The 19,134-nt window shown below is 33.0% G+C and overlaps 1 protein-coding gene across 1 annotated transcript in view; it reads right to left on the reverse strand.

Annotated features, from left to right (window-relative positions):
* CADM2 (cell adhesion molecule 2) overlaps nucleotides 1-19,134 on the reverse strand; it is a 307,663-nt gene that overhangs the window by 159,000 nt on the left and 129,529 nt on the right. The window contains exon 3 of the mRNA XM_007164098.2: nucleotides 1,663-1,815. Within this exon, the coding sequence (XP_007164160.2) occupies nucleotides 1,663-1,815 (153 nt within the window). The remainder of the gene's footprint in view (nucleotides 1-1,662; nucleotides 1,816-19,134) is intronic.

Genomic DNA, 19,134 nt, shown 5'->3' on the forward strand with positions numbered 1-19,134 from the left:
TTTCTAGAAGATGCATTTTGGAATAAGGGATTCATTAATAATTGCAACTATACTTATTTTTCTGATTCTTCTAAAGTAGAGAATGTCTCTTGATGTCATTTGTGTTAGAAATGTAATTGCAGTTTTGTGGAGCATGATATGTATTACTTTTAATGCTAGTTAATGCTAGCTACTTATTACCTTTTCTAGTCCAAATCATCCAATGAATAAGCAGATAACTAATATTCACAGATAGACATTGATGATTTAAATAATAGAACATTACACATTTTGGAGGCAATAATATTCTGCTGTCATGACAGAGGTTTATTAAAATTTCTTCAAAAAGTATTCAATAATAAAGGCAGACTGAAAGTTTCTTTATTGTACTATTTAATTCAGTTTGAAAAGAATAAAATGTAAAAATGTTGGAAGGCACCAATAAAAGAAATACAAACTAAAACAACAACAAGAACAACAAAGATAAATGACAGATCAACATACTCCATTAGCTGGCTAGCTTTTTTTTTTTTTTTCGTTCACCTTCATATAACTTTAAAAAAAAAACCAAAACATGTCACATCACCATTTAATAAACTGAAATTAGCCACTTTCCTATTTCTTGGGGTCTCAAGTTGGCTCTCTACAGAACAATACGTTAATCTTAGGCAGCTGCTATCCTGAGATACTCCATTTAGTGGGTGTATTTTGTCCTTAATGGCCAACTTGTGAAGATTTTTATACAATAGTCCCAGTGGGACTTGCAAAGAAACATATTTCATATCCTATGCACAAAACCAATTCACTAGCAGGATTAACTTTAATATTCTCACCCAAAAGAACAGCATGCATTAGTTCATTTAAATGCAGTGTTATGCCTTTATCTATCAAAAAAGGAAGGCAAGCTAGGGGCAAAAAAAAAAAAAAAAGTCAATCTTTAAATTCCTCTAACTTGTTCAGTACACAGGTGTGTTTCAATGAACTCCAGCAATTTCAGCTGATTGGGCCACTGACGTCTGTGGAATCACAGAGAGCTGTGAGCTGCAAGCTTATTTCCTCAGAAACTCCATGAATGTATTGCTTTTTGGTGTCACTATAACCTTTAGAAAAATGGCCCGATACTTAGAGAATAAAAAAACAAAGAAGCGACAAGCTGCATGCGCAAGCGACATTATGTACTTCATTTAGTAATCTAGAAAACTACAAAGCTAAAAGGCAAGAAGACAAATAGATGTGTTAGGGTCATTTAAATACACTAAAATACACAAATGGTCATATTTGGAAGCCAATAGATATTAAGGAAGATCCCATTAGGTGACCGATGATGAGGTGGAGGAGCACCTGATAGACACATTGAATTCATTATGTTCATTATTCTATCACTTTATAAAAGGATTACCATGTATACAATATAGAGATGATTTGACACAAAGGAATTCAGTTGAAAATCAAGAAACCTGGTGTCTATTGCTGGCTAAGAAACAAAATGGCTGTTTGCTCTTGGGAAGTCATACAAATCTTTACACCTCTCTTTATCTATTTATAAAATGGGGGAAATGACTAAGTGATTTTTTAATGCTTTTTGATGATCCTCAAAGTGTAGATTTGTTATTGAATCATGTTGCTGTAGCTGTACACATCTCTCTGGCTTGTGATCACATGGTGTTAGTCCCTTGCACTTACCCAGAACAGTGAGATAGGCCTTGGAAGTTTTGACAGGCATTGTAAATAAAGAACAGGTGTACTGTCCTTCATCAGAGAGAGAGACATCACTGACGCTGATACTCAGTTCATGCCAGGAAGCCCGAACCAGCTCGATCCTATTGTCCCTTAAAGCTGGAAAAAGAAAATACTGAAAATGTGAATAACAACGTTAGGAAAAGTCGCTACTGTTAGACTACATATTTTTAGCACAACACAATAAACATTTTCTTTGGCCATATGTCTAAATCTGGTTTCCTGAAATGTTTTAAAGGAAGGTTTAAATATATTGAAACATTTTATCAGATTTAAAAATCAAAGTAGAATTAAATGTTCCTTAATGTTCTGAGAAATAACTTTTTAATTAAATGATTGCATCTAGTAAGTACAATACCTTGGATGAGGTAGATATTGATGGTGATAAAAATGGCTTTCCTTCACAAAGTCTTTCATGAGTTGTCAGTACCAAGAAAAGCTATAAACAAAAAGGTTCACTTCTATGCCCAGATAAATTTGGGAAAACTATGACTGCTCAGTTCCTTCTAGGAAACCAACAATGAACCTTAGCATATTGAAAGTTCTCTGCAGTAGAGACACCTGTTAAACTTTCTTTAAATCAGAGCTAACTTTCAGCTGAAAAGCACCTGTAGTGTACCTGATGTTAAGTTTGCTCTGACTGGTTGGTGCCTCTGCTGTACTGTCTGTTAAATACTTTTAATATATTCTTTGGTTCAAACCACCTTTTCTATCACAGAACACTTGTTTTCACAGATCTCTTAGCATCTTGGTTATGTATGCTTCTTTTAAATCATTTTGGGAAAAGCATTAAAAAACTTAAATATCACTATATGCTCCACTAAGGACAGCTATAAAACCAGGAATGAAGCAAGAGGTGACTAAAGGAGTACTCTGAAAGGTAGAAAGAGGAAAGGGGACTGGTTAGGGATACCAGAACCTAAGGAATAACACAGTGTCTCTCTAACCAATTGTAAAAGGCATTTGAGTCCCGGCTTCTTCCAACCATAACCTAGCAACAGAAGGTGGCCTAGGTAGACTCATTTTTATCGCAGAGCAAATGGGACTCCCACCAAGAACTTCGGGAGAGACTGGGCCACCCCCAAGGGGAATCAGTCGGGAGCATCACTGTCATGGAAAGCAATCCCTTTCTCCATTGGGCTGGAGACTCCCCTTCCCTACTGAGAGACAATGGTCAATTGGGCAGCACAGGCAGTGGGTCAATCCTTCTATAACAATTACCCAGCCCTTGAAGTGATCTTTGACGAGCTAAAGAACCATTTATCCCACCTAGAGCCATCAGGAAGCCTTGCTTCCTTAGGTGGCACCAGTAGGGATCAGTACAACTCCCGGTGGAAACAGACAACTCAAAGTGACCAAATAGCACCACAAAGGCTCTGAAAATTAAATTGTTGGTGGAACCATAGCCCACAAATGTAAGCCAGGACCTGTGTGCTGAACCTATATAGAAGATGTAAATAGTATCCAGAGTCTCCTAACACAATAACCAAAATGTCCAGCATGTGATAAAAAAAGAATTACTGGTCACACCAAATACCAGGCAAAACATAACTTGAATGAGAAAAAGTAATCCACAGATACTAATACTGAGTTGAAATGGATGTTAGAATTATGACAGAATTTAAAGCCATCATAAAATTACTTTAACAAGCAATTACTAATTATCTTGAAACAAATACAAAATAGAAAATCTCAGCAAACTAAAGAAGTTATTTAAAAAAAGAACCAAAGGAAAGTACAGAAGTCAAAAATACAACAACCAAAATAAAAACTCACTGGATTGGATAAATAGTACAATGAGACAACAGAGGATAGAATCAGTGAACTTAAGGACAGACTAATACAAGTCACTGGATCTGAACAAGAGAGAGAAAACAGATTGGAAAACCAATCAAAAACACAAAAAATCAGAATCTTGCGGACCTGTGGGACAATAACAAAATATCCAACACTGGTACCATATAAGTCCCAAAAGAAGAGAAAGAGAGTGGGGCGGAAAGAATTTAAGAAATAATGGTCAAAAACTTCACAAATCAGGCAAAAGAAATAAACGTACAAAATCAAGAAGAGGAGCAAACTCAAACAGGATAAACCCCAAAAGGTCCATATCAAGATACAGCGAAATTAAACTCCTGAAATCCAAAGACAAAGGAAAAAAATCTTAAGAGCAGCCAGAGAGAAAGACATATTACCTATAAGAAAACACCATTTCAAATGACAATATATGACCTCATTTGAAATTATGGAGGTCAGAGGCAGTGGCACGTTTTTCAAGTGCTGAAAGAAAAGAACTGTTGATCGTGAATTCTTATCCAGTGAAACCAACGTTCAGTAATCAAGGGGAAATAAATATATTTTTAGAAGGAGGAAAACTAAGAACATGTTTCTCTAGCAGATCCGTCTTAAAGAAAAGTTAAAGTTCTTCAAACAGAAAAGAAGAAATTTTGAAACATCAAGAAGGAAGAACAAGTGAGAGAACAAAAAATATGGGTAAATACAATATAGACTACTCTGCTGCATTTTCCTGACTATATGATGGTTAAAACAAAAACTATACCATCAGCTGATGCAGTGTTCAACATGTAAAGAAGGAATAGTCAAAACAAATAAAAAGTGTCAGGGCAAAAGGACCTAATGGAAGACAGGTTTCCATACTTTACCAGAAGTGGTAAAACTGGTAGACTGTGCTAAGTCGTATATATGTATAGCATTTCAATACCTGGAGCAACTACTAAGAAAATATACAAAGTGATACATTCAAAAACTCTATAGATAAATTAAGATGAAATCCTTTTATATAGTGTCTTGAAATAACTAAAATTATAGAGATGGAGAAAAGATTAGTTCTTACCAACGGTTAAGGTTAGTAAGGGGTGGAGGGGAGTGGGAGTGATATGAGTGTGGTTATAAAACTACAGCACAAAGGATCCTTGTGGTAATAGAACCACTTTGCATCTTGACTGTGGTGATGGATACATTAACCTACATATGTAATGAAACTGGATAAAACTAAACACACACACATACACACACACACACACAAACGAGTGCATGTAAAACCGGTGAAACTCAAATAAGATTGGTGGACTATGTCAATGTCTATTTTCTAGCTGTGATATCTTTCCAAGATGTTATTTGGGTAGAGGGTACATGGATGTCTTTGTATTATTTCTCACAACTGGGTATGAATCTACAATAATAACTCAGCTTAAAATATTTCATGCACATTAGATGGAATGGGGAAATGGTTTTGATATCAAAGCTTGAAACTCATTATATACATTTGCCACAGAGTAAGAGGGGGATCCCAAGTGCCATATATTCTTAAATTGCCTATACCTTTCCTCTGTGCTTTGTGAGAGGAGCAGGGAATTAAAAAATATATTTGGTAAAATTCTAAATTTTCATGATTTTAAATATACTTTAAAAATCATCCTCCCACTTACTCAATAACACACACCTGAATGGTTATAGTCCATCTATTACCATTCTTTGTTACCTCTCATTTCATAAGGAGACATACACTTGCAAGCATTTTCAAAACTGATTTTTATTGACTATAAAAATTAAGGAAGACTGATTACAATTGTGTTGGCAACTCCACTAGGTTACAGCAGACTCTTTATAAAAATGTCTATTTTGTACTCTATCTCCTACACTCCCTATTATATATGACTTGTTCAGTTGCTAGAGGAAAACAGGGAGACACAGATTTGTCATTTCCCCAATAGGACCTCATGCTATACCAACCACTTTTCAAAGGTATGATTTTATTTTAAAAAATATTTATCACATATTTCTTGGTTTTTTATAAAAAGGAAGTCTCCAAAAGGGAAAACCTCAGGTTCCTGCAATGATACTGTGTGGGTAAAACATGTTACTCACCCCCTGTGTTCAATTTCATTTCTTCTAACACAGGTCACACTGACAGAGAGACAGAGCTTACAATTTTCAGTGAATCTTGGCAAAAGGAATTTAACTCTCTTTTAGTCAGACTATTTTATGGAAACTATATAATATATTATATATATATAAACTATATAACTACATAATATCACCGAAGTCAAAATGAATTACTCAATGCATACAAACAGAAAGTGTTCATATTTAAACCATTTGTGTGGAGTAATGCTAAAAGCACTGACTTTGGTATCAGAAGATCTGCTTTAGGCACTTATATGAGGTCAGGTTTCCTGTGGATAATAATTCCTGAATCATTTCCATCTTTGCATTATGAGAACTATGATATCATGTTGTATGTAAAGTGAGTTAAACAAATGTGCAATGATATATTAAAATATTTTAGGTTTGGAATCCTGATGAGAACCTAAATATTTAAAGTCTGAAATGTCTCGATTCAGCTTACCAAATTATATAATTTTTTGAGTTGTTTTATAATTACTACCAGGTTTGACTAAAAATTAGGCTCTGAAAAGTAGAATACATGTATTTTAATGTAAGCTCTGTCATTGGTTAGCCATATGAATAGGTAAGTCACTTATCGTGTACCCCAGTCTGCTGAGTGTTAGGTGGAGATAATAACAATTGAGTGAAAGTATAAGGTATATGGTTTAGAGAAATGAAATACATAAATAGATATTCAAAACCTGAAAACATATTCCCAAAAGGGAAGAAAGTCACACTATTAGCAAAGGGATTATTTATTGTATAAATTTCCTTGATAATTCATTTGCCAAAAGCAAAGAGCTGCCTAAGGAAATTTTTATTGGACTGAACATTTTATTTTATTTTATTTTATTTTAGTAGCTATAAACATTTTTTATTATAGAGAAGTTAAGTGATTTCAAGATTGGAAAGTGTCCACTGTATTTGGACGGTGTTGGTGAGTGTGGCTATATCATGAGAGGGTTGCTAAGAAGGAACCAGATTGCACTCTTGGATGAGAAGAGTAGGAGACAGTCCAGGGTCAGAAGGAAGGGAGGCTATTTTTCTGGAAGGAAGAGACTGAATCATATTTATAGGCTCAAGAGAAAGGGGATCAATAAATAGAAATGGCATCTCTGGTACAGATATCTTCAGGGCCTGTTCTCCTAGCAGCACCTCCCCACTTCCCCCCTCACCAGAGAAATCCCTTTGGACTGAACATTTTAAAGAAACCTTACATCCACAGCATTTATCTTTTCAAGTTTGTAAATACTTATGATGTCATCTGCAGTTCTCTTTATCACAGCATTTTAAGTATGAAAGAAAAAAAGGAAACCTTTTAAAGTCCAAAGAGGGGTGAAATATAACTCAATGGATTCCCTGTGAGCAGGATCCTTGTCTTGCTCATCTCAGCTCCCTGCATCCCAACTATATCTGCACAGCAAGTTTTCAGTGAATGACTATTGAATTGAAACCGAGAGCCAAACTCTGTCTGTATATGATAAGAGCAGAGTGAAAAAGAACTGAATTAGGAAGTCCTCTTTGATACATCCCCCATGGGAGAAAAGCCCCCAAAACAAGAAAAAAAGTGTCTTGTTTAGACACTGTTGAGCATAAAAGACCTAGAAACATCATGCTGCAAATTTTTTTTAAAAAAGTGATCGTTCATTGAACAATTATTTGAAATACTGAATGAGTGATCTCTGAATCTACTGTTGTGTTACCTTATGGTTTCCAAATGAACACAAAAGGTAGTAGAGACTCAGAAATAATCCATACTTTCTACAGAGTAAGTTGCATATATTTATAGTGAACCTAAGAAGAAGAATCGTAATATTGTCGGTTGCAGTGAATTCAATCTTTAAAACAAAAGTGCTTTCGTTTGAGCACACAGAATGTTCATGATTATCTAAATATCTTTTAAAAAAATAAAACCTCAAACAGTTCATTGAAAGAAATAGATTTTCAACATTACCCTAGGAATAACTGAAGAGAACAAATGAGCATGTGGAATAAAAGAATGAAAGGTAATTCTTCACACACCATAGAGATTAAAATGAGCTAATGAGTTAAAAGTAGGTTACTCTGAGGCCACACCTCATCAGCTATTAGGTGCCTGCCACCCACTGGTGAGGTGATTTAACAGTTCAAAACGCTGAACTCTAGAGAATTTAATCTTAGCTGCAAATAAGAAGCACTGACCAATGAGTAAGAATCAATTAAACAGTGCTTAACACTGGATAAAAATTATTTTCCCAATATATCATTGGTTCTAAATAGTTCATCAATCATACAAATGCATATTTGGGATTCATGCTGGGTAAAATAAAAATTCCTAAGATGATTATGTGGAGAATTTTACACACATTTTATACTGATTTCTAACAAAAGTTACTGGTATAGTTAATAAGTTGTATATTAATTAGTTTTAAACCAAATTAACTTAATAACATTAGTACTATTGAATTTATCTGACATTATTCATTTAAGAACCTAATAGCAATTTGTATACACAAAATTGTATACAAATTGTATACACTTGCATTAATAGTTTTCCTTTCTTAAATGTTGTGATCTTTATAAAGGTGATCACATACTTCTTGCCAGAAACATTTTCAAATATGTCTAAGTTGGTTTCCAGTGAGTAATAATTTATGTCACACTTTAGGGTGCTTAAATAAAGATAAAAAACATATTTCATTGTGTAAACATTTTGAGAGACTATTAAAATGCAGCAAATAACAACATCATTGTTTTTGCATTTTTTCTAGTTCACCCATTTGACCTAAAACTTTCCCAGATCAGGATTATATCTCTTTATATTTACATTTATTTTTATAAATATTTATATTTATACTGTCTACAAGGCTTTACACATATCATGCATGATACATGTAGATGTCCATTAAATTTTATTGGATTAAATTTAATATGTGGGTCATCAGTCTTTTATATATAACAATAGTCTATAATTGTACATATTAACATCATTTTAGAAAATTCCATATATTAAGTGAATATTATATGCTGAATGATTTTTATTATTATAATTCACTATATTTTACAGAAAAGTACTAAAGGAAAAACCTACATCAAGATGATAGAAGTCATTTCAAGTGTCACCCTGGCTACTTAAATTCTCAATGTCAGCATGTTTCCAAGAGCATACCATCCTACACTCACAGGCTTTAGCTGAAGCAATCACTGCACATATTTAGAAGTTTTTATAAACATATTACTTTCCAACCAGTAAGTTCCATCTTGTAAAGTAAGTTTAACATCACTGGTGTGATGGAATTTCAAGAACCATAGGTATGTCAGTCTTCATTCTCCTTGTTCTCAGCTCAAGTCCCATCCAGGTGTCCCCACTTGATTCTTATGGGGAGTTTAGATATGGCAGTACAATAAGCCAAGTTCTGCCTAGGGAAAGATATATCGAAGAATGCTGTATATGGACTTTGATTCAATATCAAGTTTCAGTGTTGTTTGCTGACTAATAATATAATCCTTCTGACTTTGTTGTTTTAAGGTTGCCCAGACCAGCACTTCTTTGTTTCCCAACTTCTGCAAACAGGCTTGTTTTCTCTCCGAACACTATCCACTTAGACCTGTGCCAACTGCCTACTCTGCTTTGCCCCTACTGATTTCTCTAGAACTGATCACTAACCAAATTGACTCAGGCAATCTGCTAACCTCGTTTTATCAGCTGAAATATCTACTATCCCCAAGGGTAAGAACTAGGACAAGTAATTAAAGCTTCAGTGAGGTCAACTTTATTTTGGTATACAAGAATACTTTTTTGCTAATTAAATCTGTATCCTAATAAATCAGAGAGGAAAAATAAGTCAAATAAGCTCTAATAAAGTTTCAAATGGGCCACAGATTTAGGGCTTAACTCTTGTCAGACCTCACAATTAGTATATTAACACGTATGATGTCAAAATATGCCTCTAGACATTGTAAAACAGGCAAGATAAAGAAGGAAATCTAGCCATTCTTACTCTTATTATAAAAGTGTTATTTTATTTGTTAATAGCCCAAATGTTTTATTTGTGTAAATAGTATAATCATATACTGATTACATTCAGTATATGTTATTTGTAATAGTACTATGGACTGCCAGAAATAAAGGAGTTAAAACATACAGACAGAATAAAATATCAAGCTAGTGAATCCTTTTCTGTGTTGTTCTTTTACAGTCACACAACACAAAACAATCTAAATCAATCTTCTGGAAAATTGGTAAAAACAATTGCTCCAGAGCTGATATTTGGTATACCAAGTTTCAGCTGGGACTGAATTTTTACTAAAACCATAGTAAATGGAGTTTTAGAATAGAAATTCGAACAGAACCCAAGCAATAAATCTGGAAACTGTGTCACTATTTGAAGGAAGTTTTTCCAGTGGTAGAATTTCAATTTTTAAGCCCCAGCTTTTCTTACTTCAAATGTATAAAAACAAATAGTCATTACTCTCATCCCTATATTTGTAATATGTTATTATGAAACACTTGAAAAAGCAAAATGCCTAAAATGTACCAAAAATTAATAAACTTGGGTATGGAAAATTTATTAGTATGTTTGAGGAATGAATATAAACTCCATGGTATTTCTACTTTCCATCTTCTTGTCTGTGTTAAGGCTTGCCCCTCTTCCTCAGAGTGTCCTCCACATGACATGTCTAGAGGGAAACCCTTTTGCTCTTTCACTCTATTGAATTCCTAAAGCTCTGAACATAGACTGGATTCTTAATACACCTATATACCTACCCAATTTTCTGTCTTGTAAGGTAACATTTAAACTGTGTGTCATGTAACATAAGGCCCTAAAGATCAGAAATATGTTCACTTTTTTAGTCTATTTCCCCATCCCTCCTCAAAATGCCTAATGATTTAGAAATACCTGAGCATTTGTTCAAATATGGTGAGTAATCCATACCTCTTTACCTAAAGGCATATATTCCCTCTGCATGTCTCCAGTTCATACTTTTCACTCAAGCTAATTAACATATTGCTTTCTTGGTAAATTCTTTCATACTGTCCACCTCCAGCCACATTCACTCCTTCCTTTAGGTTTCCAGGGCAGGAATGTACATGAAGCTCAATAATAATTTGTTGAGCTAATGAGAGAGTAAAAGTGAACATTATATGGTCCATTGTTTATATACTGATATGTACCATTTATCTCATTATATGGTAATCTCCTGGGAGCATCCAGCCATGGATGAGATTAATTCCTACTGCCCAGTCACTAGCAAGGTGCTCTGAATATAAATTCCATCTCTCCATTGGATAAGTGAGTGAATGAGCAAGAGAAAGCTGAAAGCACAGAGAATAAATAAAATGGCAGGTGCACCTGGTGAATCATTTCATATGATAAGTCAGCAGAGTATGCTCTAGAAAAGTGACATATTTTTACATGACAATGACTTTGAAAATTTATGTTCTAATAGATTCCTTGCACCTGATAAATTTTCATTTTGTAAAATTTGCCTTAAAAGGAGTTTGCAGCTTTTGATTTTTAGTTTCTAAATCTTTAGTTTTTTCTCACTTATGTAGTATCAAAATATCATTAATAGAGACCAAAATTTTAAAAATAACATATAATAAATATTGTCACAATTCAAACAAAACATTTTTCTAAGACCCCATTCTAAATATCTTTCTGTATATTGATATAATTTGACTTAAGTAACTGAAACTTAAAATAATCTAAGACAGTTGAGTTGTTATCCTGTACTTTACAGTGGCCTAGGCCTGTAAATCTTCTAAACTTATGGATTCAGACATTGAAAATTTACTACTTCTCTTTAAGATTGTAAGTAGGCTTATCTTATTCCTACTTTCACAATGTCATATGGCAAAAAGAATTCTGTAAAGCCAAAGCAAACACACTTAAATCTTCTTTTGTATCTCTAGATAACTGTCTAGAAATCATTACACCCACTAATTTTACAGTATGGATTTGCTTTCAGATGAAGGGTTGCATTTCAGTTGTTTAAAACACAGGAAGTTTCTTTAACGTGTAACAGTAAAGGACTGCTCAAGGTCGTTGGTGGAGGACAACTTACACTACACAAGCATCAATGATATACACTGCCATCTTCACCTTGTGACTGTGAAAGTCTTCTGAGAGAAAGTGAGCCTGGGGAAGCATGTGTACAAAATTTAATGGCAGAGGCCTGGAAGCACACATACCACACACACACCATTCCATGTCCAAGCACATGGCCATACGTCAAGGGAGACTGGTAAATGCAGTCTGGCTGTATGCATAGGAAGGAGAGATATTAGTGAGCAGTTAGTAGTTTCTGCCTTGCTACTGTAGGCTTATTTGTACTATATCTATATATGCTAATGTTTCCATAAAAAATTAATGTAGATATCCAGGAATGATAAAAAACAATAGATAATATACTTTCTCTAAAATAGTCATAATTTCGGTGTGTTTTGGTACAAAAATTCTACCTAGTTACTAAATTATGAAAAAGAATTACCAATCTATTACTTATGAACGTGTTCTTCTCAACACTGCTTTAGATTCAGTAAAGGAGAAATATCTATAGAAGTAACACTATAGTTATTTTCTATTGACTGTGTCATCCTCTAAGCTATAAGCATGACCCTAGTTTTAGAAAATGGGAGGTGAATTATTGTTCATTATTTACTAAATTAAATTTTTTAGGAAAAAAAACTATTCAGGATGGTTTATATAAATTATAAATGTATATTAATTAGATACATATACATGTATATATTTGCCAAATAAATTATGTAATATTCATTTCAATTCTGATATCAATTTGAAATAAAATTCTGTATTTCTTAAATGAACTAATAATACAACTTTACTTCAATTATAAAAAGAAAACTCTACAGGTCTCTATATAATGATGGAATCAACTAAAATATGAACTCCTCACTTGAGAATTCCAAATAAATTTTCATGAAGATAACTACTGGAAAAGGAAAACTCTGCTAACATACACTCTCACACGCACACATACCTCACCCATATATTATCATTATATACTAATTTCATCTCTTTGCCAATCCATATACTACATTTTGATAAAGAATAAAAGCAGTTCCAAATCTGTAAACCATATATGATAAATATATATATATATTTAATTCTGGGACTGTTTTCACTAGAAAAGAAAACATTGACTAGACGAAGTGGTTGCTGGCATGTGAAACTGAGATCATATTTATGCTGATCAAATCACTGAATGTTAGAAGCTAGTGAGAGGTTGATTTGGGTTTAATATAGAGATTGTCTTTCTATTTACTGAGCTCTTTGCAATTGTATTGAGCAAACTTACGAGATAAGTTTGTCAAAAAAGTTGTTTAATTAATGGCTACCTGGTCAGGAGAATATGTCCTAAGTGACTTTTGAAGTCTCTTGTAATGATTTCAGGAATCTACTTTTGAAATTTACTTAAGAGTAACAGTTACTACTTTCAATCATAAATTGAATTTATAAATTTATTCAGTCACAAATAAGTCCTGATTTTAGTGACCAGGAATCACTAACTCAATGATATATTATACTCAATGTACGGTTTTATCTATGAAATAAACTTCAGTAGATTTTTTAAGTTGTCTTCAGTGAGAGAGAGAAATATATATATATATATTTTTGTATGCCTGTGTATATATATATAAAACTGTAATATATAAAATACTTTACATCAGATGATTCCTTTTCCCACAATATCATCTTGCCTGGATAAAAATTAGAGGCATTTCATTCTTATTATTAGTGCATCACTCTATACAAAAAATAGGTTGAGGAGAAAAAAAAATGCCATCTGTCAGATGACATAAGGACATAATAGAAACTTAGCTTATGAAATTCAGACCTAAAGTGCCAAAAGATTCACTTTGTATATGAAGCATTTGAAAAAAATCAAATAAATATATCATTTCTAGTAGTAACACATCAATCAAACAAGTTCTGCAAATAATGTAGCAAAGTCCAATTTTATAATTTTAGTCTTTAGAATTCTTTTCACAACTCAAAGTTTAAATAATTTATAAACATACAACACCAACTATGATTTATTACTAATAACAAATGCCCCAATGCTGCTATATGTGCAACTACATTCTAGTTTGGTGAATAAAGACCATGTTTATTAGAAGCCTTATCCTAACATGAATACCACACAATTGCATTTAATGTATATTATATCTGTTTAACATCTAGTAAGAGTAGTTTTATGAGGGATAATTGTTATTAATCATCATAATTTAATAACTCTAAAATTCTGATATACATTTTCAAAGATCGTATATAGACAAACTTTTTTTTCCCTATCTCCCACAAATAAAAGTTTGTGAATATTTTGTTTGCTTCTTCAAAACAGTATTTCCCTAGGTGTTTGTCACATTTCCTTATTTTCCTTGAGAAAATATCTTTCAGCATTTGGTACAGTTCACAATTTGATGCAGCTCACTATTTGCCTGGATTCAGAGAACAAGAAAATGATGTGGTATTTAAACTAAACAGTTTCTGTAAGCTCTCATTCTTTCCAGCAACCTACAATATATTGGTCTCCTCGGAAAAATATGAAATTCATATTTTACATCCCACCATAAAAACCACCATATGTAGCCATGTGGTATTACTCTCATCAAGCATTTATATCAAAGAGAAGATTAGATGTCATGCTATTATGGAAATGCATACACAAAGGTACATTGGGAATGGAAAACACCTGCCTTCATTAAAGAAACTAGCCTTTGGTATTTGTGATCTTTTAACTTTACAAGGTCCCATACCTGTGAAAGCCTTGCATTGGTATTTGTAAAATAGGAGGAGAAAATGACTCAAGACTATGCTGTGGCATGTTTCTAATAATCCCAAAGTCTCATCTCCTACAGTCTGAAATTTGGTTTAAATTTTCAGTTTTGCCGTCATTTTGTGGACAATATTAGATGAAATAAATTCTATAGTACACAAACTGAAAATCTAGGAACCCGTTAATACATTTAAGAAAATCATTTTTATATTTTTGAAATTCAGGCACAATCACAAAAGACATCAATATAATACAGATTTCATTAATACTAGTCCATAGATTTCTTTGAAACATGTTTAACATTTTTCATTGCCAATGCACATTGTTACTGGAAGTTTAACAACTTAACCTTGATCTTGCATCTGTTCAAGTGGCCTGTTTCTCTACTTCTTACTATTTTCCCCTTATTGTGGGGAGGAGGGGATTTGTGAATCTTCCAGAAAGTAAATACTGCCTCTGAAAAATCAGCCAGTTAATACTGATCATGAATATTGTTTTTAAAATGTCCTCTTATATAAATCAACATTCAGTGGGAATGTAATAAATCTCAGAGTAATAAAAATAAATCACAATTTACTACGTAGAATTAAGGAATGACATCCTACTTTCTAAGTTTAAAGCATTGATTTTTTCCCTTTTTACATCATATAATTTGATTTTTCTTTACTTCAGTTATCTAAATTGGCTTTTGAAAAGTCTTAATTAATATTAAATTATATGCTAATATTTAGAAGTCTGGCAATGTGTAAAAAATATATGGCACTCAAATTTTGCTTATAACAGATTTTAGCAAAAGGCAGAAAAATTCAGTGACTAAAAAATAAAATGCAACATATCTTAATATGTCACTACAACTAAAGTATAACATTCTAGCAATTTTTCATATGTTTACAGTCTACTATAAATAAATTTATATATACACAATTATTTATATTGTATATAAGCTCGTATAATTTATATAAATACATACACTTCTAGGGAGACACACTGTATATATAAATAATCATAAAAATGAATAAATAAATAAGGCAATTTAAAATAAAGTATGAAAAAAAATCCAGATACAACTAAAACGATTGATGCTGAGAAGCTAGGACACATGAGGAGTGACTGATGGAAGCTAATTTGATAAAAGGCTTTTAGGAGTGAGTATGGAAAGAGACTTTTTTGCAGTAATTCACACAAGTAATATTCCAAAACTTACTGAAAAGATGAGAAAAAGTATACATCAAATTAGACACATCATGTGAAATCTATAATAAAAGAGCACATTGTGTTTTACTGCATTAAATATAATGGTTCCGCAGTAACCTTGAACTCCTACTTTGTAGCTGGGTTGAATTGAGATATACTGCGGAGGTGCCTTCTGAAACCCATAGAGAAAGCACAACCGCACACTACTCTTGCTAATTCTCAGGAGGGAGATCCATAGTGTGACATGTACTACTTCAAAGGCTCCTGTACTTCCTGACTCCCCAGCTTTCCTACGAAGCTCTGAGATCTGGACTTACGGCTTTGAGCTTGACTTGGCTTTGGAGACTGAGGCAGCCCAACAACCAGCCTACCCTGTGGAAAAGATCCTGGCTCCCCCTTGGAGAGCTTTCACTGAGATAATGAGGACCATATGAAAGGGAGGAGTGTATAAAACAGCCCTCCAATGCAAGAGAGAATAAGAAAAATGTTTTAGAAATTATCTGCTACAAAACTGTATTCCCTTACATTCCACAACACACTTAGAGCAGCCTTACTATGTGAATACTTTCTGGGATTTCTCTCCTGGACATACCAAAAAAGCCTTCAATTACCAAATAAGTGCTACTTTTTGAATCAACCAGAATTATGTTCCCACTGAGCCCCGGAGATCTTATGTTATAATAAACAGTTAGGCAAAAAAAAAAAAGCAATATCCTGGCAGCCAAATTGGAAGTGGCAGTGGTACATCAAGGAGGTTCAGAATTCATAAGTAAAATGTAGGCAGAAGATGGAAACAGGGAGACTTTCTATAAATGCACCAGTAGGATTGTAGTGGTACTGAGATCCCAAAAAAATTAGGGCAGTTGAGATCCCATCTAAGATCAACAAGGCTACGGGTGATTAAGCAAGCTAGAGATTGGGGACTGTGTTAGGAGATAACATATTTATCTACCATCCAGTTGTAGAATAAGAAGGGAACTGAGAGTAATATTTACATGTTGAATGTCATCATGCATTAGACCTGGGTAGACCTCTCCCTACTAAGAGATGAATGAGGCTAGGATGACTAGTTTTCTACCAAAAAAAAAAAAAAAGTGTTCTCCATTCCATATTTAAATCCAGGAGGTAGTTGCCCAGTGAACGTGTTGTCTCAGCAACTCCTTATTTTGGATTAAAGCAAAGTGACTAGATTTAGCCAATGAAATGTAAGTGAAGTGATATATCTCACTTCATTGCTAAGGATTTTAAGAAGTTGGCAGAGCTTCTCCACACTCTCTTCTTCCTTCTCATGTTTTGAAGTGGGGGCTTCCAAAGCTCTGGGCAATGAAAATGCCATAAAATTGAAGAACCAAGGGTCCCTGAATCCCCATAGAGTGAAAGACCACAGACGCTAAAAACTTTTGTATTGAACACTACTTCAGAGAAAATTAAAATTCTATTGCTTTTAACTCCTGAAATTTGTGGGTTTGTTAATGAAGCTTGCATTAATGTAACTAATAAAAATTAGTTAAATGAAAAATAAAATGATTCCAATGAAAAATACTACTGATCAAAAGAAAGGGACATAATGCCAAAGAACTACTATAGGATTTGCTATAGGAACCAGAAAATATATTAGACAAGTGATTAGAAATCTCAGTAGGCTATAAGAAAATACAAACTCTTTACAAAAGGAAGAAAGATACATAGGGAAAATAATCTGAAATATAATGAAAGCAGGATACAATAAAAAAATGAAGATGAAGATAGATTGAAAATACAAAAGAATTCAAGTCCAAAGTAAAGGCAGCAGTCAAAGCCACATAACTATAGTGAAAACGGAAACAATGATGTTAGATGAACAACTTGAGATCTCTCAGAATGCAGAAGAAAAGGCAGTACAAGCAACAAGAGAAACTATATATGCAGCTTTTTGTTGGGTGTGTGTGCAGAGAGAGAAATTACTAAGAAAAATAATGCACAGACAACTGTATCTACATTAGCAGAGTAATTTCTATGGCTAAAATTAACCTGTGTTTTTATTCTGCAAGTAATTAAATCCCTGAAACAAAAAGAGCAATTTCATCACAACTGTGAGAATGAAAGGTTATAAGGCAAAAATTATATAACCAACAAGTTTGCCTTCCACATGATATTGCAACAGAAAAAAATTATTAGATATGCAAGGTCTCAGAAAAATTCCATCTATTTCTTTTTTTAAGAAAACCATTTGAAAATATTTTACTGCAGAAAGGAAGAAAATCAAGAGAACAGGCTGTCGTTTTTAGGGGAGTACTGACCTAGTCTCTCTATCCTAGTGAAAGTCATTTCAATTTTACCCAAGATTTATGTACAAAAAATAGCCATCATACCATTACTTATAATAATGAAAAAGTATAAATAAACTTAATATCCAATATTAGAAAACAAACTTTTTAATGAAGTATGAAAAAGCTTTCATATTATAAGCATGCAGACCTTTAACACAGGGAAATGATATAAGCCTAACTGAAAACAGAAGGATGCAAAATTCAGTATTCAGTACAGTATTGATTTCATTATAAAATAGAAAAAGTACCTAATGGAATGTTGGAATTTGGGATGATTTGTTTTCCTGCTTCTTTGCACTTTTATGACTTTTCTCATTTCCATCAACTAAGCATATCTATTTTAAAAACGTTAAAACTTTACAAAATACAGAATAAATAGCAAATTCTATTTTGGCACTTTATTATATGGTTATTGAAATTGGTTATTAATTAATTATAGGGCCACTTCATTTATTTAGGCTGCTTTTTAGCAATAAACATACCATAAAATCTCATTGTAAAATGTGGAAGTAAGACAATGCAAAGGTAGATGACATTCCAGAAAATAGAAAGAAAAAGAAAAAAGAAGTTGGGATAATCTTATTAATTGTATTAAAGTCTTATACTTTCTACTTCACCATTTTTATCAGTATTACAGCTCAGATATCCATTTCTGAACAAACATACATTATTCAAAGAAATATCCCATCTCCCATAAAATAAACATAATTTAAAATTTAAAAACGTATTTCTTGTTGTAGCACTAAACACTTTCTGGGTTTATGATAAAAATACTGAAATTCTTTGTTTGATTTACATGTTACACATATGTAGAAATTTATTAGTTTTCTTGTAACACATAATTTTGAAAAATAAAATCCATATATCTTATTTACGTTTCATTTATTTAAGAAATATTTCTTTAAAACAAAACACCTCTATATTCTGGAGGCTTTGGCAGCAGTGTAAATGTTCTCATCTGTGGTAGAGGACATTACATTACAGGAAAATATTTCCATACTAAAACAGTGTATAATAAATAGGTATTTTAAAAATTTATTTATGAGGATTATGAGGAAAACAGTCTTTAAGACAAATAGAAGAATACACCAAATGTCACAGACTTGAATGATGACATAATACCCTCTTGCCTGTGATGGTGACACAAAACAGCAAAGGACACAAAACTGTCAGTCTTGTTGTTTATCTTCTATCTGAGACTAATAAAAGAAGGAGGTGATTGATG

This window comes from Balaenoptera acutorostrata, chromosome 4 (assembly GCF_949987535.1).
Source record: "Balaenoptera acutorostrata chromosome 4, mBalAcu1.1, whole genome shotgun sequence".
NCBI classification, from domain to species: domain Eukaryota; kingdom Metazoa; phylum Chordata; class Mammalia; order Artiodactyla; family Balaenopteridae; genus Balaenoptera; species Balaenoptera acutorostrata.